Source organism: Chiroxiphia lanceolata, chromosome 5 (genome assembly GCF_009829145.1).
Source record: "Chiroxiphia lanceolata isolate bChiLan1 chromosome 5, bChiLan1.pri, whole genome shotgun sequence".
NCBI lineage: Eukaryota > Metazoa > Chordata > Aves > Passeriformes > Pipridae > Chiroxiphia > Chiroxiphia lanceolata.
Genome location: NC_045641.1, coordinates 53779133 through 53806628, shown reverse-complemented (window position 1 = coordinate 53806628; position 27496 = coordinate 53779133). Strand labels below are relative to the sequence as shown.

The 27496-nt window shown below is 38.0% G+C and overlaps 1 protein-coding gene across 5 annotated transcripts in view; it reads right to left on the bottom strand.

The window, feature by feature from the left end:
• The window catches only part of LARGE1 (LARGE xylosyl- and glucuronyltransferase 1), a 273696-nt gene that overhangs the window by 225235 nt on the left and 20965 nt on the right, over positions 1 to 27496 (bottom strand). For 2 of the 5 annotated variants that reach the window (XM_032687802.1, XM_032687803.1), the window contains one exon: positions 8737 to 8827. The exons of the other annotated variants lie outside the window; for them this stretch is intronic. In XM_032687802.1, coding sequence (XP_032543693.1) covers positions 8737 to 8745 — 9 coding nt within the window. In that variant the 5' untranslated portion in view covers positions 8746 to 8827. The remainder of the gene's footprint in view (positions 1 to 8736; positions 8828 to 27496) is intronic. 5 annotated transcript variants of the gene reach the window in all.

Sequence of the window (27496 nt, the reverse complement as noted above, 5' to 3'; positions counted from 1 at the left end):
CGGCATCCCGAATAAATGCCAAATTAGAATGTCAGAAAGAAGGCATTCAAGAACTCTCTCAGTACTGTTTATAGTTCAGAGTTTAAAAGAGATTCCCTCAATTAAATAACCCAACTAACCAGATAATGCCCTAAACATCTGCTTTGCACATCTCTAGCCAAGTAACATCCTACATTTGTAACTGTAATTTTTCCTGCTAACAGGTCAAATGGGAAAGAGTAGAAACATCCTATTGTCCAAGAGCAGCAAGGCTCCTTCGTTCTAGGAAAACAGGTAAACGTACCAGGGCATTCCCTAATACAACAGTCTTCGTAACAGACCCGAAAAATAAGATCTGGAATATTTTAAAGATTCATTTATTCATTTTTTTAAATAGATCCAATATTTAAATGTCTCATAATCCAGAAAAGAATTTTGGGCAACATGTTATAGACCTCAAGAATGGCACTGTACTTCCTTTCAGCATACATAGCTCTTCCCAGTGCTGTGCTGTTCTCTCCACAATGCATTCATGGTAAGCAGCATTCCACTCCTCTGCCGCTACTTCAATAACCTGACAAGCCAAAGCAATTCCTCCCCTCTGCTTATTTTCCAAATTACAATCACCTATTCTAAAGAGATCATTTAGCGTTCTGGATGTGTAGCACTGCAGGTAAGAACTGCACTACAGAAGTATAATGGTTTCAGTATTTCCCAGTTTGGCAAAAACACCTTTCCTGCCTGAACCTTTTTATGATCACATTTGCTCTCCTTTAGGATTGCCTCACAGACACAGTTCATAACCACCTTGCAGCTGACAGCCATATTCCATTCTTTCTCTTTTAGTCATTTTCAAACAACAGCATTTCCAACATACTAAAAGAACTGTTACAATTGCATGCTATCCATATTATGCATCTTCTTTTTCTGTCCAGCACTTCCGACCACTATTCCAGCAACTTTCAGCCTTCCTATTTTTCATGCCAACTTCCTTAAAAAGAAAGCATTAAAATATTCTGAAATCTCATCTTTGAGGTACTCCAGCATTATTTTCTCTATCTAGCACTCTTCAGCTTTACTTACTGATTCATTACAATTGCATTGATTCTCTTGCCCACCCTTTCACTCCTTATTCTAAACTTAATTTTGTTTTAACTAGTATTTCCCCATGTAACAATGCATCAGATATTTTGCTGAAATCCAGATAAATAAGCACTCCAACCTCTTTTTAAAAATTAGTTACAATGTTAGATAGCAGATTAGTGTAGTAGTAGCACCTCTCTTGGTAAACTGGACACATTTCATCTCATTTGCTCTTCACCTCCATGCCTGTATGCATTCCCTTACTCAAAGTGTGTTCTAAGCTAATGCACTGAGACCAAACTAACAAGTTTGTAGTCAGGCAGAAGTCTCTGCTCTGTTTTTAAAGACAGACACCACAGCTACCCTTTTCCAGTCATATAAAACAACCTGCTATCTATAAATTCTAAAAAAATCCTAACCAGTAGATTTACAATTTCATGGGCTGGTTACTTCAATATTCTGAGGTAGGGATTATCCGGTCTGTTCAGTTTCAACACATTAAATTCTTTGCAGTTTGCTTTCACCTCAGAAATGGTAATTTCCATTTCTATATATACCCCTTCCCAAGAGCTAACCTGCCTTCCCTACACACCCTACATTATCATCTTGACCGAAAACAACAGCGGAGCATTCATTTAGCTTTCAGGCCAGATGCAGATTACCTTTATCTACAACCCAATCATTTCTGTATGTTTTTTCATGTTTCCTTTCTCATCCTCTCGTTACGTTTAGAGTTACAGAGTTGTTTACTATGTGTTTTGACTTCCTTTAAAGAAAGATCTACTTTTCTGCATTGGTGACAAACTTCAGCGCTGAATGTGTGTTGAAGGCTATTCTATAAATAGGAACAATCTCGTTCACCTGTGGGAATCACTGAATTAATCCCAAAAAGAGATGGAAGTTTAAGAACTTGTGAAACTGGTACACACTTCAACTTGAAAACTGGGCTATGGAGATCTAGCAAAAATATGTGTAAAGAAGTAACAGAGGATGTCCATGCAGCAGCTGTGGAGCTTTTAAATATATTGTATATTTTCATACATAAGACTGTATCTTCACATCACTGGCTTTTAAGGGATTTTGGTCATTCTTTCATGACAGTGAGTATATAAGGAAAACACTAATGTGAAGTTGAATGATTCAGAAAGCAGCTGTGCTGCTGTAAGGTACAAATAAAAAGGTTAATTCTCAACTGTGATGTATGCACGGGTTACCATGAGGCAAGCAGTTAACTTGTGCCAACTGCTGAGAAACAACCAGTATACACGTTTGTACCCTACGCTAAAACAGTTACTTCAGTTCTCAGCTGAAAAAGAAGTAAGCTGCCACACAGACGTTGCTGTGGAGTCAAGGCAAGTGTGTGGACAATCAACACAGGCAGCTGACATACAGAATCTTGCTACTCATATTAACCTGCCTAAGTATCAGAGTCCTCTAAACCTACCAAAAGGTTACTGGTAGTCCACTACTACACATATGCAAGCATGGCTTTTTTGTGCTTTTTGTGTTGTGGAGCACAGTATTACACTCCTGGTCTCACAAACACCAAATAGAGGGAATAATCATCTACCTCACCCTGCTGGCTACACTTTTGCTAGTACAACCCAGTATGTAATTGGCCTTCTTTGCTTCAAGGACAAACTGTTTTCTGATGTTCAATTTGTCATCAAGGAGAGTCCCTAGGCCTTTTTCTGCAGAGCCTTCTACCCAGTCTGTCCCCATCCGGTTGTTACTGCATGGGCTAATTCCATCTCAGGTGCAGGACTTCATACTTACCTTCCATTCCCTTCTTCATTTCTTTCTTGGTTTGGGTTCTTTCTTATTGCCCCTCTGCATCCAGGTTGTGAGACAGGTAAATATGGTAGGAATCCAGAATTTCCAGGAGAGAGGTGTGACTCCCTCCTTTCTCAACTTTGTAATCAAGGAATTCTTAGTCACAACACGACTGTTCTATATTAAAAAAAAAAAATGCATACAGCATAACAAAACTTCTTTCAAACTCTTCAACTATCAGCACACTGCTGATATTTTTACCAATCTTACTTTTTCCCTTTCAGAAACTCTCAGACTTTATTGCAAGATCTTGAAATGCTGTTCTGAAAGAGAGAAAGAAAAAAAGAAAACCCTCTGTCCATCTCCTATCAATCGTCTTGGCACTATGTCTTAGCCACCCTCATTTATTTTCTCTTTATCTAATAGATAGTAGCTAGACAATAACTAGTAATCTGGCCTATTGACAGGAAGTGCAAGTAAATTTTTCCCTTGTCTAGATTGCAATTCTAGATTGCCACTAGTGCTGAAATTCGCTCCTGCTTTTTGTTTTAAAATCAAATAGCTACATTACCTTGATATCTTAGCTAATGGGGGTGGGAGATGTCCTATTTCTGAACATGTGCTATTTACAGAACAGTCTCATGTCAGAGCTAAAACACAGAAGGAGTGAGTCATCTGTATCCTATACATGAAGAACTAAAGTAATTTCTTCACTACTTACAAACCCCTTGACCAGCTCTCCTATTCTAACAACACACCAAGAGCAGCACTGCCAGGCATTGCTTGGGTAAAGAGGGAACATGAATTTTCACCCTACCAGGCATGCCATATGTAGAGCATTAACTTAAACTGGGGCAAAGAGGATTTACATAATAGCTTTATACACTAATCGTATAGTCTTCAGACCTCTACAGTTGGCAAATAAAAAAAATGGTGCCCTATTTATCAGGATAATTACTCAGGGGATCCCACAACACAAGAGAAAACCTATATAAAATCAGTATAACACAACTTTTTTCCCCATTTCCTAAATATCTTTCAGAGTCTAGAAAGTACCATTACGCAATATTCTTGCGTCTTTCACACTGTCATCCAAAAAATTGTGGCAGAAACCCCAGGAACATGTGGACCAATTTGAAGCAGTTCAAAGCAGGTAGCTGGTAAGAATGGATGCACTGTCTACAGGCTTAAGTTTGCTTGTTTCAGATTACTCATTTAGGAAGGAAAAGTACTGTCAGTGAGGAACACAGCAGCGCTAATATACCACAGATTTAGTAAACCAGGTTGAAAACAGTACAAAATCCCCAGTAAATACTCATAAAAATTATTCTAAGAACAATGCTATAATTGCCAAGACTTAACGATTTTATTTATTTATTTATCCTTAAATTGATTTGCAAGTGATGCAAAATGAGGAAACTGCAGCATTGGCTGAAGAAAAAAGCCTGCAGTATGCTAATCTCATCCAGTTTTGCCAAGCCACCTCTGTCCTGATCTGCAGTAACTCTTCATTTTAGTTACAGATCTCCCCTGAAAAGGGGTCCTCAGTTATGCCAGACAGCACAACAGATTAGAGTTGAGAAAAGTTGTCCAATAGGACAAGAACAAGTAACTGTTTCACTTGGAGCCTCTCTTGGAGTTGAATATTGCTGTATTGGAACCCAGAGACAGTTATAGCATCAAAGGCAAAAGCTAAAATTTAACATGACCCTATTGCTACTTACTAAGCACAATTAACTTACATGGCACTTGGCAAACCATTGAAAGAGGGGACCTCTGTCCAAATCAACTTAAAATATGCAATAAAAAGAGAGAACATGAATTAGTTATTCAGTACAGAACAGGCAGTGAAATGGATAGATTTTAGTTTAATATACATAACACTATTCTTTTATGCACACAGTGATGTGTGCATAAAACACACAGGATGTGTGTTTTAAAGAGAAATTCAGTCAAGAAAAACAGGTTACTGTTTGCAAACACATATAAAGTAAGAACAGCTTTCTGATGCAATCAGAGAGAAATTCTAAGCATAAGAAGGGTCAGCATGAGAAAAGACGATAATAAGCAAGAACCTACAATAAGGCCGTAATGCAGGAAGGGAGAGAAGATGGGAGAATAATGGTACAGGCAGAGGCTTGCCAGCATTCTGGCATACTGCTGTCAAATGTCTTAATAACTGCTGGGCAGTTCTGAGCATGGAGGAAAAATGAGTTCAATAGTCAAGGTACTTCGGCACACAACAGTTGTTCTCTTTACCTCAGAGGGACTATTCATGGGCGTAGAGTTAAGCATAACATAAATTATATATGAATGGGGTGGAAACCAATCAGAAGACATCACAAGTAATTCTTCAATTGGTGCCCACCCAAAGACAAAGCAGGAAGCTGCCAAAAGTCTTGCACAAACTGTCTCCAGTGTAAAGCCAGATGGTTATTCTTTATTCAGGTAAAGGCCTTCCTTCCCTTATCTATACCACTATTGCTTTCAGATTAGAGGACAAGTCACACTTTACAGAATCGTAACTTAAATCTGCCTGACTCCATTTCTGTAGCTATACTTCCAGATCACAACTATGAGACTCCTATACTCTAGTTGTCAGCTGTGCCAGTGGGGAAACTGTGACTGCAACACAGAAGATATGGATAATGAGAGGCATGCCACTGTTTAATTCCCATCACTTTTTATACCGTATTGCTGTGGTAGCAGGTCTTGCTCCAAGTAGCTGCCCACATATAAAGAGAGTCATTTGACTTTCAAGTCCAAAAGAGTCACTGTCCTTCTCTAAGCAAAAGGTGGGAGGACGAATGGAATCATGGTATAGGCCAGGCTGGCCCATGAGCTGCCATTTGGATCAAGCTGCTATAAATCATATAGAATAGACTCATAGATGAGATGGAAATTTCACCACTCAGCATATTTAACATATTTCTCCTGCCTAATGATGTTGGAAAACAGCTCTATACAACCAAAACTCCGCTTATTCTAAAGAGCACTTAACCACACACGACAGGTTGCATATGCAGGATGTTCAGGCTTAAGGGGATTTCTTTCTCATCCTTTGGGATTTTGTTTCCTGTTTTCCCAGATCTCATGGTTCAATATTTGCCGGAAAGCTTACTTTTGTTCTAAAATTCTTGGTATACAACCCACAGAGCAGACACTTCTTAGCTAAATTGGGCTCTTAAACCCAATACCTTGACAATTTTGAGCTGGAGGAAGCTACTGACTTGATTTGGATGGCCTGTAGTTATGCTTCATGGAATTAAAAAAAAAAAACAAAAAAAAAAACAAAACATTAAACCCCAAATTGATACTTCTGAAATATTATGCATTTATTTTTTATTTGAAAATTCATTCCATTTTTTCATGCAAACTGTCCAGGTAATGAAGTGTTACTTACTAGAGGCATAGAAGTGAAGTCCTTCAAACTACAAAAACAGAAACTAAAGCCTACGAACATGTAAAAACTTTTAAAATGTTTTTTCATTATACTCCATCTTTCCAAATTTGGTTATATACACAGACCTCCACAAGGACTAACTTCATGCCTATGTCTGCCATCTCTTTGTAACCCACACAAAAAAGACGAGATTATCTAGCATCCTGTGCAGTCCCAATACTTAACTAAGAGTCATATAACTGTAACATTTTAAGAACCCAATAAAAGCAATGAAGAACAAAACATGTTTTCCTGAAAATGCATGAGTAAATTACTCTTGTTATCTTATGCAATACTGTGCTATAATGGATTCAATAGTACTTGCAAACCAAATTATTAGAGACTTTATAAACTAGTACAATGTAAACTTAAATATCACCATGTAGGACTAGATAAATCAGCAGTAACAAGAAATCCCTGTGACTAGTTTTTTGGTTAAAAATCAATCCTCATTATAAAAGAATTTGGATAATATGCTAAATGTGGATAATGTGCTATATTGACTATCCTCATTAAAAACACAAACAGCAGATCTAAAAAACAGAAACAGTAGTAATTGGCTGGATGGTTTCAAACAAATTAAGAGCATACCAGAAAATCCTCCTGAAAGGAAAATAGGACTCCTAGATCCAGAATCTGGCAGGGAAACTCAATCCACAAGAGAATGTCAAATTGCTTTCTCCTGCTAAATACAGTATGACAGAATTGGTGATAAATAAGTAAGCTCTGTTTTGCAAATTATCAAATGCAAAGCAAAGTACTGTGGGCATGTCCTGCAGTGCTTTACACTGCACTTCACTGACTATGTTGATTACCATTTTATGAGCAGAGACAAGTCCTTTGCTTGTCCACAATTTTTTTTCCAGAATAATTCTGCTTCTCACTCCAAGTTGTGCATAACAGTATCTTTCAATAGCCCTGTACTATTTAGTTTTGCAGCAGGACTTTCTAGAGATTGCTACTTCTCCCAAGGTAAAATACAAACGACACCTGCATTAGGAGAAATGACAAATTTCCCCAGGAATCCTGGATGGACTGAATGTGCCAAGCTGTATTATACCCAAATATCAAGTTAAGGAATGAAGACCTTACATAGCTCATCCAATTATCTTCCCACCTTGCTATCCAAAACCACGCAGTTTCCCAGAAACAACCTCTATCCTGAAATATAACTTTCTGAATGGAAAATCATCCAGGCACAAGATAAAACTTAGATTTTTGCCCATTTGTCCAGCTTCTCCAGAATGCCCTTGGTGAACAAATATTCATTTTGTTATCCACCTCTCTCACTCTCAACATTACATTTTTCTTGTATGTGTAAAAAATGAACAAGGTGAAGTATTCTCTTCCTTTTTTTCCCCCCCATCAAAAAAAATAAAAATAAGGAATAGCTACCATGGGAGAATCAGACTGCCGCCTGACTAACCAAGGGCACTCCCAAGCACACAAAACATTCTCATGCCAGCAACACAATAATATGCATTCCTCAGGAGGAGATGCGAATGTTGCTGTTTAACTTCTTCAAAGGCAAGGATACTAGAAGCTGGCATGAAGCTGCCCTGCTACCATACGCTCCTGGGCATAATTAGTCAACCAGAAACTTTCCCTTGAGAATGACAGGCAATAAGGGAATGTGATCGCTGCATAAAATAGGAATGAACAGGTCATGTCAGTGAAGTAAGGAAATAACTTCCAGGCAGTTTTGTTCTGCAAGAACCAACACATAACGATGCACCTGTTTTCTATCACAGCTATAAAATCGTAACTATGGAAGTTCCTTTGGGTTGGAATATAGGAACAGTTTTAGGTAATTAAATAATCCCCCTAAGTTGTATTTTCACAAAGCTTTTGCAGATTTTGAAGTTCTGAGTCACAGAATCATAGAATCAACCTGGTTGGAAAAGACCTCTGAGATCATCGAGTCCAACCCTTGATCCAACACTGCCATCAGTTCCTTCCTAGTGTCACTAATCATACAGGGTTAAAATATGGAAAACGAAACACATTTCTGATAAAGGTTATTAGAGCTTGGGCACCCCATGAGCTAGACTATTTGCCACACCTCCAGCTGCCCCAAATTTTTGAGCATATTCAATCACAGACCCCTATAATAGACAAACACTAATACATTGCCATTCAGTATTCTTTCCCTATGTTCAAAAGTGAACAGTTGCAGCCAACAGAAACTTTCAAGGATTTTTTTTTTTTTTTTTTAAGTAAGAGCAAGTGGCTCTGGTACAGCCTGCAAGGTCCAGCAGGCCTAACAGTTTTGTCAGTGCCACTTGTGTGCTAGCAATCACTGAATTCAATACCATCCCTTACTGCATCTGCCCGTCAAGGTGTATCAGACAGAAAGACGAGAACATTAGGGGTACAATTTGGGACTAGAATGAGAATTTTTAATCTAAGGAACAAGACACATGTAGTCACGACTAGTGTTGGGGAAATCAAACTGATAACTTTAACATTCTTTATGTTTCTGTTGAACTTCTTTGTAGGTTCACTTGGGCTCTTCAATCCTACCCTACAGAAAGTTTTCTACCTCCTGTCCTGCAGAATAAAGTGCATTGTTACTGACTTGCTAACTTGCATTTCCCTCTGGGATTGCTGATAATTCTCCCAGCTTTGTACACAGGATGGCTGACAACTGGTTTATCATGTATCCTGTCCTCTTATACTGGAAGCTCTTATTGCTATCTGCAAGGGCACTTGGATCTCCAAGATGGGAGTTAACTCTTGTAGCTGGGAGTTTCTTTGGCACAGTGCACCTCAAAAGGAAGTGGCATGGCAGAGAAAAATAGCACTATTCGATTGACAAAGTTGTACCCAAAGTTGCTGCCACCAACTGCCAATATACTGCTGCCTCAGTCACCAACTGTGCAAGTTGACCCTTAGTCAACTGAGTATGAAGGCAAATAGGTCAAAACCCCTTTCCATACTTACCCATCATCTACTAGGATACTATGATAAACTTAAAGAATAGAAAAGTCCAGATTTTCGGAAATACTATTCATGTATCAGGTTTAAAGGCTCAAACAGAAGTGGTTATTTCCCTTACCTCTTTTATTCTTTTATTTTTGACAAAGTTATTTTTCTCCCTAGTAGCTGTAATAAAAACTGAAATTAACACAGCTCCATTTTATATAATTCCTCATTCATGTTTTATCAAAATCATCCTATCAAACACAGAACAATAAATTTCTACCTCTTTCCATGAATGATACCGCTCTAAAATTCACATTTGTTAAATATGCCAGCAGAAAAAGCATAAATTTTGTGGGGATACTACAGCAATCTTTATTTTCCGTGATTCAATAATAATATTTTGCAACAACTGATCTGTAATAAAAACATATACAAATTATATACATATACACACATGCACACAAACATGCACCTGAACATACTATATGGAATCCAAAGAACATTCTGCTTCAGTTTATAACAATTAGTTAGTGTAGCTACTGACAATATTTAACAGTCTTTTAAAACTTTCTAAAAATTTACAAATATTTCTTATTCTGCTTATACTTTCAAAATAGACTCCATGACATTCCATGTCACATTTCATTCTATTAGAATGATGCTGTTTGAATTCAGCAATTTCTTAAGATACAAATGGTTACTTTATTTATATTCATGCAATTTAATTTCTGTGTAATATTTTATTATGATCAGCATTTATACACTACGGAGCACCTATGACTGGACAACCCTTTAGTGCTCAGAACAAGGAGATTCACAAATCTATTCCATTCCAGTATCATATTGTATCTACCTCCTTAAAACAACACCAGAAACTCACAAGTTGTGTTAGTGGAGAAATTTTCTTAAAACAATTTGAATATGCCAGTCTTCAACTCACCAGGTTCTTTACCAATTCCACTCTTACAATTTAGTGATGTAGGATCCTGCATAAAGAACAGCTGATGAGAAATTCACGTACCCTAGCAAAATCTAACACTTTCCCCTCTATCCTAGCTGAAGGTAGGAAAAATGTATGAGAGCTGCACCAAGTGCCAAAGGAATAAAGAACAAGAGAGGTCTGCAGATCACACATTTTTCTCAAAAATAATTTATAGATGGCAGAAAGAAGCATAGTGATTTTCTAACTTAAAAGTGCCTTATCTTTGCCTTTCTCTATCCTTCTCCCTTCCTGTTTTCATTTGCTGCCCAATCTAGTCACTTTTTCATCCACTTCTTTCCTCCTCCCATCTTTTTTTTTTATTTATGATCTACCCCAGTACTTCCAAAACCACATCCACAAGCCTGCTAGAAGTGTTCAATAAGCAACAGTGCTCTTTCTCATTCCTGAGAAGTGTCAAAACTTATTTCTAGGATTTTAACCAGCTCAGAAACATCCAGAATCCAGATGAGTCTTTATTCCCTTCCTCCCTACCTTCAACCTCTCTTGAGCTCAAACATGGGCCCTGAATCAGAAGCCTCCTTCTTGGTATCATAAGGATGATCTACAATACAAACAAGGAAGTACCTATACTTCAAAGATCACATTGTTGCTTGACATCACCAGTGTTACACTTAGAGAAGCATTTCTATTATTCCTAAGTCTCCTAGGTGGTGGAGATTTTTAACCCTGGCCCTCAGTTTCTAGCAATCATACGACACTGCACAAAACCGCTGAATGAAGATCTATACTTTTATTGAGAATTAACTTCTAGTTTCAATACAGCACAGAAAAATAGAATCTTAAAAGATTAAGAAGGCAAATAATAAAGGCCCAGTACTTATTTCCATGGGTTTGAATCCCATATTTGTTTTCTGAAGACAAAGCAGGGATGTGATTCTGATCTGCAATTCTGGAATTGACAGTAACACTGTAAAGAGAAACAATCATCAAGATTACTGGGGCCTGGCAGTAAGAATTATGTCTGCAGACTTAGGTGATGGGGAAAATTATTCTGTAGCAAACTGCATTCTTGTTCAACTTAAGGCAGAGAGAAACAGGTAAATTTAATTCCATTCCTGCAATGTGGAATTGCCCACACAGAGTTTATAGTAGGATGGAAGCTTTGTTTCCAACTGATGACTTTAGGAACCTGAAAAGAATTCCTAGTTACACATGAACCAGGAAGAACATAGCCTGAGCTTTGAGATCCCACCTGGTGATTTTCTGTATTTTACACTGGCTAACTTCCAAGCTCAAAAAATTTAGAATTATAGAATATCCTGAGCCGGATCTACAAAGATTCCCAAGTCCAACTCCTGGCCCTGCCTAGGACAGCCCCAAGAATCACACCATGTGCCCGAGAGTGTTGTACAAATGCTTCTTAAGCTCTGGAAGGCTTGGTGCTGTGACCACTTCCCTGGGGAGCCTCTTCCAGTGTCCAACCAGCCTCTGGGTGAAGAACATTTTCCTAATGCCTAACCTAAACTTACCCTGACACAGCTTCATGCAGTTCCCTTGGGTCCTGTAACTGGTCACCAGAAAAAAAGAGATCAGTGCCTGCCCCTCTGCTTCCGCTTGTGAGGAATCTATAAACCACTATGAGGTCTCCCCTCAATCTCCTCTTATTTAGGCTGAGCAAATCAAGTGACCTCAGCTGCTCCTCATACAGCTTCCCCTCTGGACCCTTCACCATCTTCGTTGCCCTCCTCTGGATGCTCTCTAACAGCTTTGGATCCTTCTTATATTGTGGTGCCCCAAACTGCACACAATATTCAAGGTGAGGCCACACCAGTGCAGAGCAGAACGGGAAAATCATATCCCTCACCTCGCTGGCGATGCTTTTTCTGATGCAACCTAGGGCACAGTTGGCCTTTTTTCTAGAACTCATCGGGGGAAAAGTATCGCTTTCTCAGTCATTTTCTGGACTTTTCTGCACTTTGCAACATTTATCCTTCACATTTCTTGCTCTAGATTTGCACATTCTTTAATGAGATTATTGTTTAACAGTTCTCCTGGAAACAACCCAAATATCAGACTTTCCACATTTCCTACGTTACAGTAAGTCTTTTATCAGTTCAGAGTATATTAAATTGTCAATATCTTAAAGAAACACCCACAAGCCCTTGAAACCAATAGTAGATAGCTACAGCTTTGATCCTGGCAAAACATTTTCAAATGCTTAGTCATCATCAAGAATTGACCACTCTCTAAAAGATTGCTTGCTTTACTAAAGTAAATGCATGGTTTTGTATTTGCAGAACTATGGTCTAAGTGAAGAGGAACTGCATTCTGAATATTTTGTTATCTCAGTGTTGCAGCTCTTGCAGTTACTACAAGTTGCCTGGTATTTGTTTTTCTTCTTCCAAATCACAAGAGCTTTAAGAGCTTGAAGAATTGAACCATAACAGCTCAAAAACCCAGATGTAAATAAGAAGAATCTATTTAAAAATTCTATGTTTTTTTTAGCAACCTTCTGATTTTAAAAATTACATGAGTGTGCTGCAAGGACTGATCTAATTTCTCAGTTTGCACTGGATTCTGATAGCAGCTGGGGAACTTCCATGAAGTGTAGCATTTAATATTTTCCCCAACTCCCATTAACCCTTTAAATAAACAAAACATTGCAAAACCTTAAATAGAATTTTCTAGCACAATAGGAAGTTGTGTTTCTTTTTCCAATTAAAAAAAAAGAAAATACAGTGCTGGAACAGGAGCAAAGCAAGTACGGTTTACAGCAGTATTTGTTTAAACTTTATGTCTTCCAATCAAAAAGAAAAGAAAAGAAAAAAACCATACATATTACACTATTTGACACTTCTGTAATCAATTGATACAGACAAAATATTGAACTTGACTTCGCTGTTTCTTCCTAAATCCAATACTGTCCCCACGTTGTTGCACTCCTACAGTTCTTTGGGCATGTAGAAACAACAGCTGCTCTTGAGACCACATGAAATTCAAACAAGCTCTTTTAGATTCCAAGAGGTGGAATCCTCCAAAGAAGAAATAAAAACACTGAGATGTCATTGTAAATTACCACACTTGTTAAATTAATTATTAAAAAACAAAATATGAAGTATCACACACAGCTAATCAAGACTTTTTTTGTTCAGTGTTCTATGACCAGCCAAGTCGAGTCAGCAAAAGAGTGTGAACACACTCAAGACAAACTTTTCCAAGGCCTCCGACTAGTCTTAAAACTGGGAAGAGAACTCAGATTAAACTTAATCAGAGCTATTCAAAATTTAGCATTATGTGGGATTTCAGTTGTTTAATAAGGTTGCAGTTGCTGATGCTCCAACAAAAATTTAAATATTGACAAGGGACTACTCAAAACAGATTTTTGAAGACAGCTGATGAGATATTAGGAATGAATGACAATTTCAGAGCCTAGTTTTTCCCCCAGTCTACATCCACAACCCACAGAAGAATGGCACCATTTCAAGTTCTTGGAGTTCAAAGGAAGAAATACAAATGCACATCATAGTTTAGGTGGGAAAACAAGAACAGACAAAGAACACTGATTTCTTCTATAGGCACTTCTTTTCCTAATCAATTTTAGCTTTAAGACAAGGTCCCTTGAAACGCAAATACAGGATACAACCAAAAGCCAAAAGCATTCCCATCACTGTAGATCCTGTCGGTGCTCCAGAAATTGGTTTAAACTCTGGACTGTTTTTTTCCATTTCCTTTCTCCCCACAATCTCCCAAGCACACAGCCCTGCTGAATCCCCTGTATTTGAGATAGATTTAGAATCTCCTTTGTGAATTCCCCTACGGTGGGAAGAAAATAAAAAAACATTCTATGAATCTTTAACTGAGTATTGCTATGGCAACAAACATAATTCAGAACTTTTAAAGCCATTTCTAATGGGAAGTATTTATACAGACAAGTTAGTACATGGCTTTAAAACAGTCAGAAATGTGTAATCAATCAGGAGGGATTACTCATGAAAGTCATCTTGTCTTTTTTCAAATATAACATTAAAAGGTTTAAAGTGCTACTGTTTGACCTGGTACTTAGAGAGGACAATGATGATTATAGGAAATGCTTGCTTGACCAGGTGATTTAACAAGCGTAGCTTTGGGCACCGAAGTATAGAAATTTCTATGATGATCAAGCAATGAATTCAAATAAAAGAGCTGTAAAATAGCACTCCCTCCTCTGGTTTGATCTTCCATAGTGTTTACAATTATACTTCAGTGCAATTTCCAGTGGCACAGAAACTCCTTGTCAACGTCCTTAACTGACAGATTAAGATTTAAAACGATAGTTTTCTAGAAAAAAGCAATGGGCTGTAAGTCAAGAGATAAGTTCTATCTATAACTCTGGGTCAAGACCTATACAATTTGGTCATACCACAGTTGTTTCCACTTCCCATCTACATAATGAGATAATGCTAGCTTTCCCCTAATCCTCTGTCCAACTTTCCTTTTTATTAGGTCATGAACTCTTCCAGGCAAGAATGGTTTTTATGACATGGTTGTAGAGGGACAGTGCACAGATTTTTGGCTGGGATTTCTGACTGTTATCATCATCAGGTCTCAAAATGTGCTAAAATTTGTTAAAATTGCAGTTAAAAGACGGGTAGTAAACTTCAGCATTTACTGTGGCCCTAATGAGCCAAAATAGTCTGTGACTGCAGTAATCTAAATCTATTTAGAAGTGGAACTGAGAGGAAAATGTGACAACACATATAGTCACAATTGCTTTTGACTGGTAAGTTTCCTCTGTTACAGAGAACACAGTGACCACCTGTCCACAAACTGCTTATAATTGGGGAGCTGAGAAGCAACCTGTGCTATTACCTTTTTTTTTTTGTTCACCCCCTCCTTCCTGTTCTATTTTCAGAAGAGCTGAGTCTAAAAATAAGGTGATCGGCACATAGCATGGCACTACTTATATGGGATTTTGTTAGAGAGCCCTTGCCTCAACAAAAAGGTTCAGAGAAACTCCTTATTACAGTTTCCACAAGCTGACTTGAGATCACCACGGTTTTATACTATATATTGTATGTATTACTATATATATTACTGTTTCTGATTCAACTATATACTTATTTTAAAAGACCTAAAAGTTGATGTATTATATTACACTTTCAAGAGTAGTTGTAACCTTCCAAAGGATGTTTCAAATTCTTCAACAAAGCCAGATATCAACATCTGCCTGTGATGAAATAAACTCCATAGCAAGGCAATTCCAATACTACATCAGCAGGATAAAGGGAATGCAGTCCTTTAAAGAATGCAAATCACAGAGACTCCAAGTTCAATTAGTGGTATATAGAGGATAGGACTTTTATCAATGCATCCAGTAGCCTTGCTGTAGCACCCTCTACCAACCTAGCCTAGAATTCACACCATGAAATAGCCCAAAGAACAGTATCTGCTACAGCAAACCACTGTATAATCAACATATATTTTCTTAAAGAAACAAGATAATTATATTTCCATCACTAATCTAACCAAGATGAACACTAAAGCATGCCCAATGCTGCAACCACAGCAAGTCTGTAAATCATTCTGCTTCAAATTTGCAGCACTGGGAACTTGCTCAGGTACATTTATCTAACAGCACTGCTTGTTATGGCAGTCATTGATAAAGTTTTCCCTTTTACAATTAATACAGCAAGCATTGGTTAAAAGAGCACATTTTAAATGACACAAAGCATAGCTGTAAAGAAGTCGCAGTAGGAAAGATTTTCCATACTTGAGAAAACTCCTTTTAAGATAAAATAATTCTCTTATGTTATAACAGATGCTGAGAAATGGATTTTTTAAAGAAGGCTGTTTACATAGGACACACGCAAATACATTTATTTTTTTACTTCCTCTGCAGCTGCAACTAAGAAACTATTCCCAGATCTTTGCTGAGATAGTTGGTGATTATCACGTGCAAACAGAAGAAACAAACATCAACACATTGTATGCCACATTAAGTTCTATTCCTGATAAAACCTCTAGGGTACAGAAACACAGTCAAATGAATGGGGAAAAGACAAAAATGAACTGAAAAAAAGTGGGGAAATTTTACACTATTGAAAAGACATTACAGATGAAGCCCAGTAAGGACAGTTTCAATTACATGTTACTGCCACTGTTCATGGTTCTCTTGTCAATTCTACACAATCAACATTCATTGCTGTACAGTTCTGACTTTCAAGATCTCATCACTGTTATTTTAGAAAATAACACATGGGTGCACATTCTATAATTTCATGCAATTCTGATTCTAACTTTCTATTTTGACCTCATTGTATGAAGAGAAATAATATTCTCTATTTTTTTATTTAAAAATAAGACCAACTGCCAGATTAGGAACACAACTGCAAAGATGTCTTGATGAAGTATAGAATGAAGCATGAAGTTTAGAATTACTGCAGAAGAAAAAGCCTATCCAGGGAATAAAAGAAGCATAACTTAATAAAAAATCACAAATGAAGCATTTCCAAAAAATAGTCTGGGCTGGTTTTCCTCCTCTTTTTCCATATGGGATGTCTTCAGTCCCAGAGCAATCAGGTATTGAGTGGGCTGCAATTCGTACTTCCATAAATATATGGAACATGATCTTGTTTCTCTTTCTGTTTCAAAGATTCTCTCATAATCATGTTTATTTTTTAAAGTATGTGCCTGCACTTAAACGAAGTTCATTAAGAAGATAGGTACCTGATAGGTACATTTACTTTGGAGTTATTTTTACTTTGCATCTTCCATCTAGCCTTTCACCTCTCATTTTTATCCTGGTAAGCTGATGAGGAAAGGTCAGTGAGCATGGGAGCAAATTTGGTATTCTCAGCTGAGCACCACATCAAAGACAAAATTGACAGCTGTAAGAAGATAAAGGGTAACTCATTTTCACTTGGTTAACTTCTGTGGACAAGCCTTGGTACAGAGTACAGAAGAAACACTAATTTTTCTCACTACATGTCAGCAAAGCATTCAAGAATCAGTGTGAGAAGTAAACAGATGAGAGTCGGTGAGACTGGTTTGTCTACCTGGGGACATTCAGAAAAATTAATCCATGTTAACTACACATGTAGAATTCAAGTATATTAACTAGAGGCTGTGTGAACACACTTACTCAGAATCATGAGATCTCTGCTTGTTTTGATGCAATTCAACGGGCCAAAGAAAAGTAACCCACAGAATAGATTTAATCAAGTTAAACTAACTTCTTTCAAATTGACGTTCAATAATACAGCTCAGTTTTCCCGTGTCTCCATGTATGTAATCCTTGACTTCACACGTGAAATTTTTATAGAGGCCTCAGCTCAAGGATTACCTATCCATTATTGTTCTCTGTTTTAGGACATAGAATTGGAAATCCTGGAATGGGAGCAAAATTCACATTCCACTAGTGGATGTGGTACCATTCACCACCACTCTTGAGACCTGGTCATCTAGTTTTTAACCCAGAGAAGAGCGCACCTGTCCAAGCCATGGGCTGGCAGCTCCTCCAGGAGAATGTTGTGGGAGACAGTATCAAACTCCAGGTAGTTAAAATCCACAGCGTTTCACTCATCCACTAGGTGGGCCACCTGCCCATACAAGTGGCATCCAGCCACTGTGCTTAGCTAGAATATACCAGCAAGACTTGTAGCTCCAGAAGAAAAAAAAAAGGCACCAAAAAATCTCCATGAACGCTGCAACAGTCCTGAACTGTCCTGTGGACACATGCAACATGCTTGTAGAAAGTGACTGACGTGCACTGGGTACATGCACATTCAGGTTTTAGTGGCCAAGTGCACAAGTATCAGGCACCCTGGACTAGTCAGTGCCATCATTGCTGAAACCCACTCTGCTCATTCCTACACTTGCTAAATCTAGGTTTTGTTTATTCACAGAAGTTGTGATCACACCTCCTAACTGTAGCTTTTATCTGCCATAAGCTTTGCATATTTTCACTCATGCAATTACTTATATGGGTTTCAGATTCTCTTAAGGCTCTGCCCAGCAATTTCCATACGCAGTCAGAAGACACAAATTATGTTCTCACATGTTGGTTTGGATGTGAAAGACTGGAAAGCATGTACAGAGTTCAGTTTTATCTATTTATATATGTATGTAAGCTTGTGAGCATATGCACATAATTAAAGGCATAGTGTCACAGTGGCATCTTCAGTTGTATCTATTTTTCTCCCAGAAAGAATTCAAGCTTCACAATATGGCGTCTAGATGACAAATGAACCCCGTATTTCTCTCAAATATAATTATGGCTTCAAGACTCATATGCAATGCCCAGTATTGAAGCAGAGGGCAAGAAAGTGGATTTAAATATGCCTTCCAACAACTTTGATTTTTTCTTCCTCTATGGTAATACAAAGGACAAGGAATATCTTTCAAATGTACTTTATTACCAACTGCCAGATTGACAGTTGCCTATTTAATTATTAATTATCCTCTTTCATTATCTTAAAGAACTTCTATTTTAGTGATTTTTCCTGTTTTTCAATTAAATTTAGTAGTTTAAAATAAAATTCATCCATGAAACACTGCACTTTTAAGCCTGAAGAGGGGGAATTTTCAAATGCATAGACATAAATCAGGAATTAAATTCCTACTGAAAGTCACTGGAAATAAGTCTACTGTCTAGGGCCTGTATCTTCAGTGAAGATGTTTAAGCAAGAACTTAGGACAACATTAGTCTGAGCACTACTCTAGTTCAGACAGCATCAGCCTAGGCACTAAGGGTCATATCTGGATCACTGACTGCACTTGGTGACTTAGTTGTCATTACAGCTACAGCATCTTCCCTGAAGAAAGCAGTTAGGGTTCAGGCAGTCACTATCCAGTGCTGTCAGGTCATGGCTTAAGCAATTAGTGAGAGAAGCAAGCGTATCTCCTCAGTTTAAACACAGATATTCCATGTATGGAAGGCAGGTTGACTACTATGTCTACTCATATGACTAAATAATAAAACTCACCAAGATGTAACAAAGCTGTCACAGATCAGAAGATCAAATACCCCTTTGCTTTTGATGCCTACGGCATACTAAAATGGCATACTAAAATAATTCCTAACCATTTCTGTCTGTACGAGGGAGAGTTAAGTTTTATCACTGCAGATACTCTGATGCTCTCCTGCAGCAGGGAATAAACCCAAAATCTTCACATTAATGAAAAAGAATTGCAATATGTGAGTGTCTGATCATCGGCAGACAGTCATATTTGATAGGTATAAAATATAGGATATTCTGTTTTGTGAGACAATTCCTTGTATTATAAAACCATCCGTGTAAATAATTTCCCATGAAAGAAGTTGTGGCAAACAGCTTCTGCAGCACATGCACACTGCAGCTACATACATATGCACAGGACAAAGCAAAGATAAGGTTGCCAGCTTCAAAGAAGAGAGGGCAGAAATGGAAGCTTACTCACAAGTCATACATACTGGAGGTGTGAGGTAGGAGGGAAGAATAACAGCTCATCCTGAAAAACAAGGATCACTGCACATTCCCAAAATTAATTTGACAATGAATAGAAAAATAATAATAAATACATATATACAAAAATATCTAAAAAGAAAAGATCCAGAAAGTTGTCTTTGATCTGAATAAAAAGGCTACATTATGCACTGCTAAGACAGGCAGATCAAAATTTTGCACATAAAGAGATCAGGATAAATAATTTCAGTGACTGAAAGAACAGTGTATTGCACCATCAATATAACGAACATCTAATAACAGCTATAACTGTGCCAACTCCCAGACAGGGAAACCAATCTTGGCAAAATCTCCAGTCTAAGCTAAGTGCATTTCTTTTAAAACTTTTAGTACTGGGAAACATTCTAGAAAGTTGGATTACAATATCACTTTCTTTAAAACAATTGTGTATTATAGATTTGACAGGCTCTGCCAGTAACAAATACACTCTCCCACTCACCAACTGTGGATAAGAAACTGCAAGGCAAATGGACACAAGATTTATTGCCTTCTGCAAAGCTTAAATTTTCACTTACATACATATCTACATAGCTCATAAGGGTGCAAAGATACTCAAAGCCCTGCTGTAAGACTGTCACTCCCTGAACCTTGAAAGGCAGCCTGAGACAACAAAAAGAGGTGTGAGGGATGATTTTTGCTTTTTGAAGCAGCCTGGCTTTGCCTTTGCAGAATCAGATACAGGCCTACAATTTTGACAAAGCTTCAGCTCCCCTTTTTATCTCCTGAATTAGAGTATTCAACTGAATGGCCACCAGTACTTGATGAAGTTTGCACTTCCTAAGGGAACTCAACTTGGCTGGCTGAAGAATAAAACTTCAGAACTCACATCATACATAAAAGGAATGAAAGGACCTCCCCCCATGGTTCTCTGTCAAAGATGCTACAGAAGTATCTCCCACTGCATCAATATTTCATGTCTCCTGGCCCCAGAGAGAAGGGAGGTTGCATAGCATCCCCAAAAGAGGAAAATCCCCATTTTTTCTTTTTTTGTTTAAACAAATGGAACGCTACTTTAGGAATTCATATATATCAGGAAGCTTCACAGAATTACTGCCTTAGTTTCCCATCTTTTGCCACTGCTATGAATCATACAGTACCAGTACCACTTAAATCCTCCCTTTAGGTGCCACATATTGCTCCAAGACTAGCAATTATTTCTGTTCTGTTTGCTTCATATAATAAAGCTTCATAGAGTGCTACGTATACACAGTTAATGCTTTTCCCTTCACCTTAGCTGATCAAATTCTGAAACTCTTAAAACTATTTTACTGACAAACATCACTTCAATGGCACATATGATCAGCCAAGTTCCTTATTTTTACTTTTAAGCTTCTGTGGAAGCAGTTTCTTGTCAATGAAAACTGGTTTTGTCTAGTAACTGAAATACTAAAACATCTTGCTTGGTTTCCTCTAAAGCACAACCGAGTTTTAGTGCTCATAAAAGGGGCAGCAGAGCTGAAAAAAAAATAAGTACACTAAGAGATCAGGCCAACTTCCTCACTGACACTTTAAAAAATTATAGCTAACTCTCACTTCCCAACAAACGAAAAAAAACACCTTCTTAGAGCTGCCAGCACTTCCCCTTTCCTCACTGCTGAAGTTCCCTTCTTCAACCCATGGTACTGAAAGTCTGAGTCTCTAATCTTACAGGCTCGTTATGCACTCTGCCAGCAAACACTATTGAGTGCAATTCTCCCAAATACATTTTGAAAAGGCACCTAACACCCTGCAATGCAAAGAGATGTTACAGGAATTCAGTATCTCCTGTCTCCCTTCTCTGTTTCATTTCCCACAATGAGGCTCTCACCCCGCCACCCTGTTTATCAACACTGGCAGAGAAAGGAAGCCATGGTTTCAGCTGCCTGCAACTTAATAAAAGTCATTAGGCAAAAGGATGTGTTTCCATTGCTGCAAACAGAACAATCCACCACAGAAACAACACTCAAGAAAGCACTGCTTGAAAGGGGATAAAATTAAGAAAGATAAGATAATGAGGAATACAACTGAGGAAGAGGGAAACATTTTTAAGATGGGTTTTAAAATTTTACAGGGATTTTGCTGTTAAAAATGTTCCTAAAGTCTAATGCAGTCTTGACTTAACAGTTAATTACCAAAAAAAGCTGTTTTTCTCACTGGCTGCACCATGAGCAAGAGGTGGGACTAGATGAGTTCTTGAGGTTCCTTCCAATCCAAGTTATTTGACTAATCCATGATGAACATTAGGGGAGTAATATATTTGCTACTGGACATCTAGGGACCTGGGAGTACAAGACACTCAGCATTTCTACAGTGATTTTAAAATGGCTTTGCAGGAGGAAGGAAAGACCAGACAGTTTTGGGGAAGCTCTTCCAGGAGTCTCACCAGATTGACAGTAAGATTCATACAGCTTAGTAGATACAGTTGTATCTATCTAGACATGATGCTTAGGAACAATAAATAAGTTTGCAGACAGCTCGCTACTCTAAAAATACTTTTTGCCTTCTACTGTTCTGTTCTTCTACACTTAAAACGGTATAAGAGGACATTATATACACCACTGGTCATGTATTTCTGAAAAACAATAATCAAAGTATGAGAACTTAGCTCAACCCAGTGGTTGGTCAGAGGCACTAGAGCCAGGACTTGGGATTTTGAAATTCCACCTACGGTAAAGACATTGGACTGAATTTTTGAGACAAGAAAGGGGACAGAGGTACATATGCCGCTCAAACTATGAAACTCAGCTGTTCGGAAAGACAGTAGAAATGTGGATCCTGGTTAGTATATTCAAATACAATACAAAACTGTGGTATATAGTTTCTTTCTCCCTTTTTTAAGAGCAGCATTTCTGTGTTTATATTCAGGAAGCCATAAAGGAACAGAAGAATCCGCATTACTCCTGAAAATGAGGTTGACTTACTTATCTGTTACAAACAAATTTATTAATATAGGGCCAATTAATAAGATCAGACCTTTTTTTAGATATCTCAGAAATCCATTTCTTGCTTTTTGCTCCTCTCTGAAGGTGGACAGATAATGAAACTCAGTCAAGTCAGATTAACTTTCATATTGTCAGTGTGGCAGTATTTGGGTTTCAGACAATAACAATTTTGTCATCCTCTAAAATAAGTTTATCACTAGCACAATTTTTTTACAATTCTATGGGCTTTTGTACTTCTTGTTTTAAGGGAAACAGCTTTTTTTACAGTACTTACATAGAGGCTCATTTTAAAGCTTACATATTCTCTTAGCTGACTTTAAGGATAGATTAAGTTGGCAGCTGTCCACTAGGAGAGCTAGGGGCAGTAAAAAAACTCCACAACTTATAGTGTTCATTATTCACTAAACACAGTTATCACCCACCAGAAAATGGGCAAACTGGCAAGAATGATGACACTAATTCCTTAACAGTCTGCTGGAGATGAAAGCAGCATTTCTGCCTACTCCAGGAAGTACAGCTAAAACATTTTGTGTTTTCTCTTATTACAAGAAACACTGTAAAGAGTTGCAAATAATTCCAGTTAAGACTGCCCAGGAAAAAAAGATGGTGTGAAGCCTACTGATTCTTATGAATGGGAAAAGTACAAATGCTGGCAAAGTTCACTTTTTGCTATCCTGCATTTCAGATACTGGCATGGCTGACAGAAATCCCTGGTAGGCAGACACCGAGAACTTCAGTTGCTGTAGATGTACTGGGCCTGTTCTTTCCAACTGTGCACCAAAGTTTTACAGTCTCTGACTACAAACAAAATCTTCAAAAATATCTCTAGAGTAATAGATATCATCCCAGACTTCTCGAAAAGGAAGTCAAGCAAATACTTTACATGGAAAAATGAATTTTGAAGGTGAGACTTAAAAGCATTTACATTCCAACTTTTGTAATGCATGAACACAGGGAGCAAGTGGAATCAACTTTTTCTCCCTAAATGCATTCCCACTCCTAGCCATGTCTCCTCCAGGACAATTCAAAATGTTATAGTGCATTTAATACTGCAAAACAGCTCAGCTCTCAAGTGCAGCCCTGTAGATCAAGATGATAGCAAACTTCAGCCCTTCTGAAACAGCTACTTTGCTATTTTACCACTTCCATTACTTCTCTTCCCATTCACCCTATCATCACTAGTACCGAAGAAAAAATCATTTCAATCTAGTTGTGAACAAGGGTTCTTCTTACAGAAGAAAAAATTTTTGATGTAGGAATCACCCATGATGGGTACTTAGCTCTTTCCCAATGTTACTAATGTATACTGCACACTGTTACAGTTTATTTAAATAGCTCAATATAATTAGCAGAAAGAGAAACTCTCCTAAGATGCCAGACCCATGAAGAGGCTTGGGTCTGGGGTGATCAGTCAGGGCCAGCCACTACTCAAATTCTGTATTCAAACAGCTTTTAAAACAGTAATAAAGAGGAGAAAGCGTGATAAATACAGTAACATTTTTGCAGAAGACAGTAATAAAGACTTCCTTACCTAATTATAGAGAGCACATGTGGTGACTCAGGTTGGAAAGTAATACACAACCTTTAACACAAGATCCTGTTTCCGCTCATTTATGTCTCTGTCAAAACCCCAAATCTCAGGGGTTTTCTGTGCTAGCTGTTTCCCTGCAGACTGAGTTTGTTCACACTGCTACATCATGCTTTGCAATTTTAAATCGGGCATAAGGAGATCGCTTGTATAATTTCACCACTACTGGCTGAGATTTATACATTTCCTGTCATGAATCACTGAGCAACAAGTGTTTGTATGACCACCTGGCATCACATAACATGCAGTCTAACCAATGAGGTCAATCAACGTACCAGTCTTTCAGGTGTCTCAAGATGTTTTAAGAAAAGACATGGATTAGGGTCATAGCCACCCAAATACCCCAAATGAAACATTTCAGCCTGTAAAATAGGAAATTACATTTCAGACCGAGAAGTACCATAGAAACTGATTCTATGTCAAAACATTCTTTAGAACAGTATGTTCCATTAAAATTCCAAGCTGTCAAGTCAAGTCAATATTGTAAAGTAAATCTGCTTACTATCTCCTACAGAAAATGCCTGCACAACAGGTTTAACTAGCAACCACATAGGCAACCTTAATTCTGACATTTCTTAAAGTGCTTTGTTTTTAATTTTATTGTCTTGCATGTTTTCTGTGTGAAACATCTTTGAGCAACTTGACAGTTGAACAGTTAAGATGCAGTACCTCTATTGCTACTGGATTCCTTAAAAAGTATAGTTGTTGATTCATTAATTTTCTTTTAGTGGCATCAAAGTATTCCAAAAAGAAGATGAGAACTTCTCCATGCTAAACTCAACATAAACACTCCAGGGCAAAGGAGATTTCCAGTTTTACTCTCTATTTTGTATAAATTTCAGTATATATTAAGAAAAAAAAACCCACAAAGCAGAGAAAAATATCCAAGAAATTTCAACACTGATTACCCTCTTTCACTTAAATGATTTTTCCTCTCCCTTAGATTGACACTGCTTTGTTTTTTCAGCAGCAATTTTTACCAGGAGAGTACAATTCTGCCTCAGACTGTCAGCCAGAGACCTGGGATCTCAGAGGTCCATAACACGGACCCACATTATCTCTGAAGCTGTATCCCCTGTGTGGAAATGTGGAGAGAATCCAAGTTGCTATACAAATCTGAGAAGCACACATTTTCTCCTGCAACTTGGGGGTGGGTAATTGTCACATAACATGATGTGAGGGAATAGAGATTCTGGAGCTGCATTTAGCCCCATGGCTCAACCAGAGCCCTTTCTTGCAATGCCTAAAGTAAAGAACAATTGCTATATGTGTATTTCTCCACCATTTCTGTCTACATTTCTGAAGAAATAAACTGAGAAAACTCTGAGAAAGTACATGCTGGAGCTACTGTAAAGAGATTTAGCAAAAAAACCTTACTATCTAGAGCAGAGGGTCTCATGTTCTGAAAGGGTAGGAATTTCTAGAGAACATAGCAGCCAAACACACATGCAGTCAGAAACCTTTTAGACATCCTCTAACCTACTAGGAAACATCTTTTTCTCCCAGGTGAGAATATGACCACATCACATTGATCCCTGCATCAGTCACTTCCAGGCAAAATTATTGTAATTAACTGCAATTAGGTCAGTGAATTGAAGCAATTTCCTCAAAATCTCTATTCCAGTTTGGCAGAACACAGCAGCCTTCCTGCCTGCAAAAGACTTGTCTACTATCACTTCACAGCCCAGATGCAAGGGAGTGTCTCACAGAGTCCCCCAAACCCATCTCTGCTGCTGCCATCAGGTCCCAGCAGGACTGTCACTTGGGCAAACACAGTTCCACCAGTGACTGTTTCACCATCCTTGAGGTTGTAAGGATCTACCCCAAAAAAAAAAAAAAAGAATTTCCCCTAGCCACTGGAAATTTCAAAAAATCCACTGTAGATAACAACAGTCGGGAATAAAACATATGTTCATGGTAATTAGCTCTGTACTTGACATCCAAAGGAGATTGCACTGATTTTGCCTGTATTCCACATCTTTAGGAGCCACAACATTTAGAACACTTCCCCAAGATGCCAAAAAAAAAGGACTGTACATGTACAATCACACACTCAAGAGCCAAAAAAATCCCAACAAAAACCCTTCCCCCAAACAAGGAAGGATCAAGGCACAAAATTCCAGAAAGATTCTCAAGGACTTATTACACAGATGTGTCACCCTCAAGAATGTTTACATATGACAGTGACTGGCAGTACAAAAAGTCCAAAGATTAGATAAAAATGTTGAGTGACACAAAGTTGGCAATGGCTCAGCTGAGAGCCTCTGAGAATGAGAATCAAGGGACAAACAAATAATGAGGATATCATAGCAGAAGTCTACTACAGACCTCCCAGCCAGGACAATGACACTGTTGAATTATTCTTTGAGGAACTGAATTAAGGGACACTTCCAAGACAACTGCTCCTGTCCTTATGGAGGACTTCAACTTGCCAGAAATTAACTGAGAGCATCACACAGCTGGTAGAACCCAGGCCAGAAGATTACTAAAAAACCTGGATGAAAATTTTATGGAACAAGACAAAACTTCACTTATCTAAGCAGGATCATAAAATTTACTCAGCCTACAGTTTGACAGCACCCGGTATCAACTTTATGAAATTTATATTATCAGTAGTTGAAAAATTCACAATTAACTAAATGTATCCTTTCTTTTGTGTTTTATAAGAATCCGTTAGAAGTTCCCACTCAGGAACACAAGGAATATTTACACACTCACTGTTCAGGCCAGCTGCCACCCCAGCAGACTGCCTTCCTTTAAGCTATGGTGTTTATTAACTTGGGTCTAATATCCACTTGCAAGGGAATCTACAGTCATGAATTATCCTCCACTTCTAATATCAACTTGAAATAGAACCCACGAGATGAAGGTAGTACTTTAGTCATGAACCTTTACCAATACACTAGGGAGTAGAACTTTGAACTTGTGGCTAATTACTGATTGGGATTCTGGTTCTGCATGTAAAAATCACTATTACTTCAGCATGGACAGCGACAGCTCCAATTAATAGACAGAAAACAATTCTTGGCAAGAGAAAGCAAAACATGGCCAAACATGCTAATGTAGCAGTCTGTTCTTGAATTCGTAAGTCTGGACTAAGTAATTATTTGGTAAGCTTGTATCAGGTGAAAAGAAGAAGGGGAAAAAAGGAAAAAATACGGTATTTACAGCCACTGAGGATCTAAAGTTCTTTTAAAATTAGGCTATTAGGATGAAGCAACTAACCTACCCCCCTCCGTTCCTCATTCTGTAAGTTAGTGAACCATCTCTCATAACAAGTGATACGTGGAATGGCTCTAGCAGACAATGCATGAAGACAAAATACATATGAATATTAATTTTGGCTTTGTCCAGGAGTTA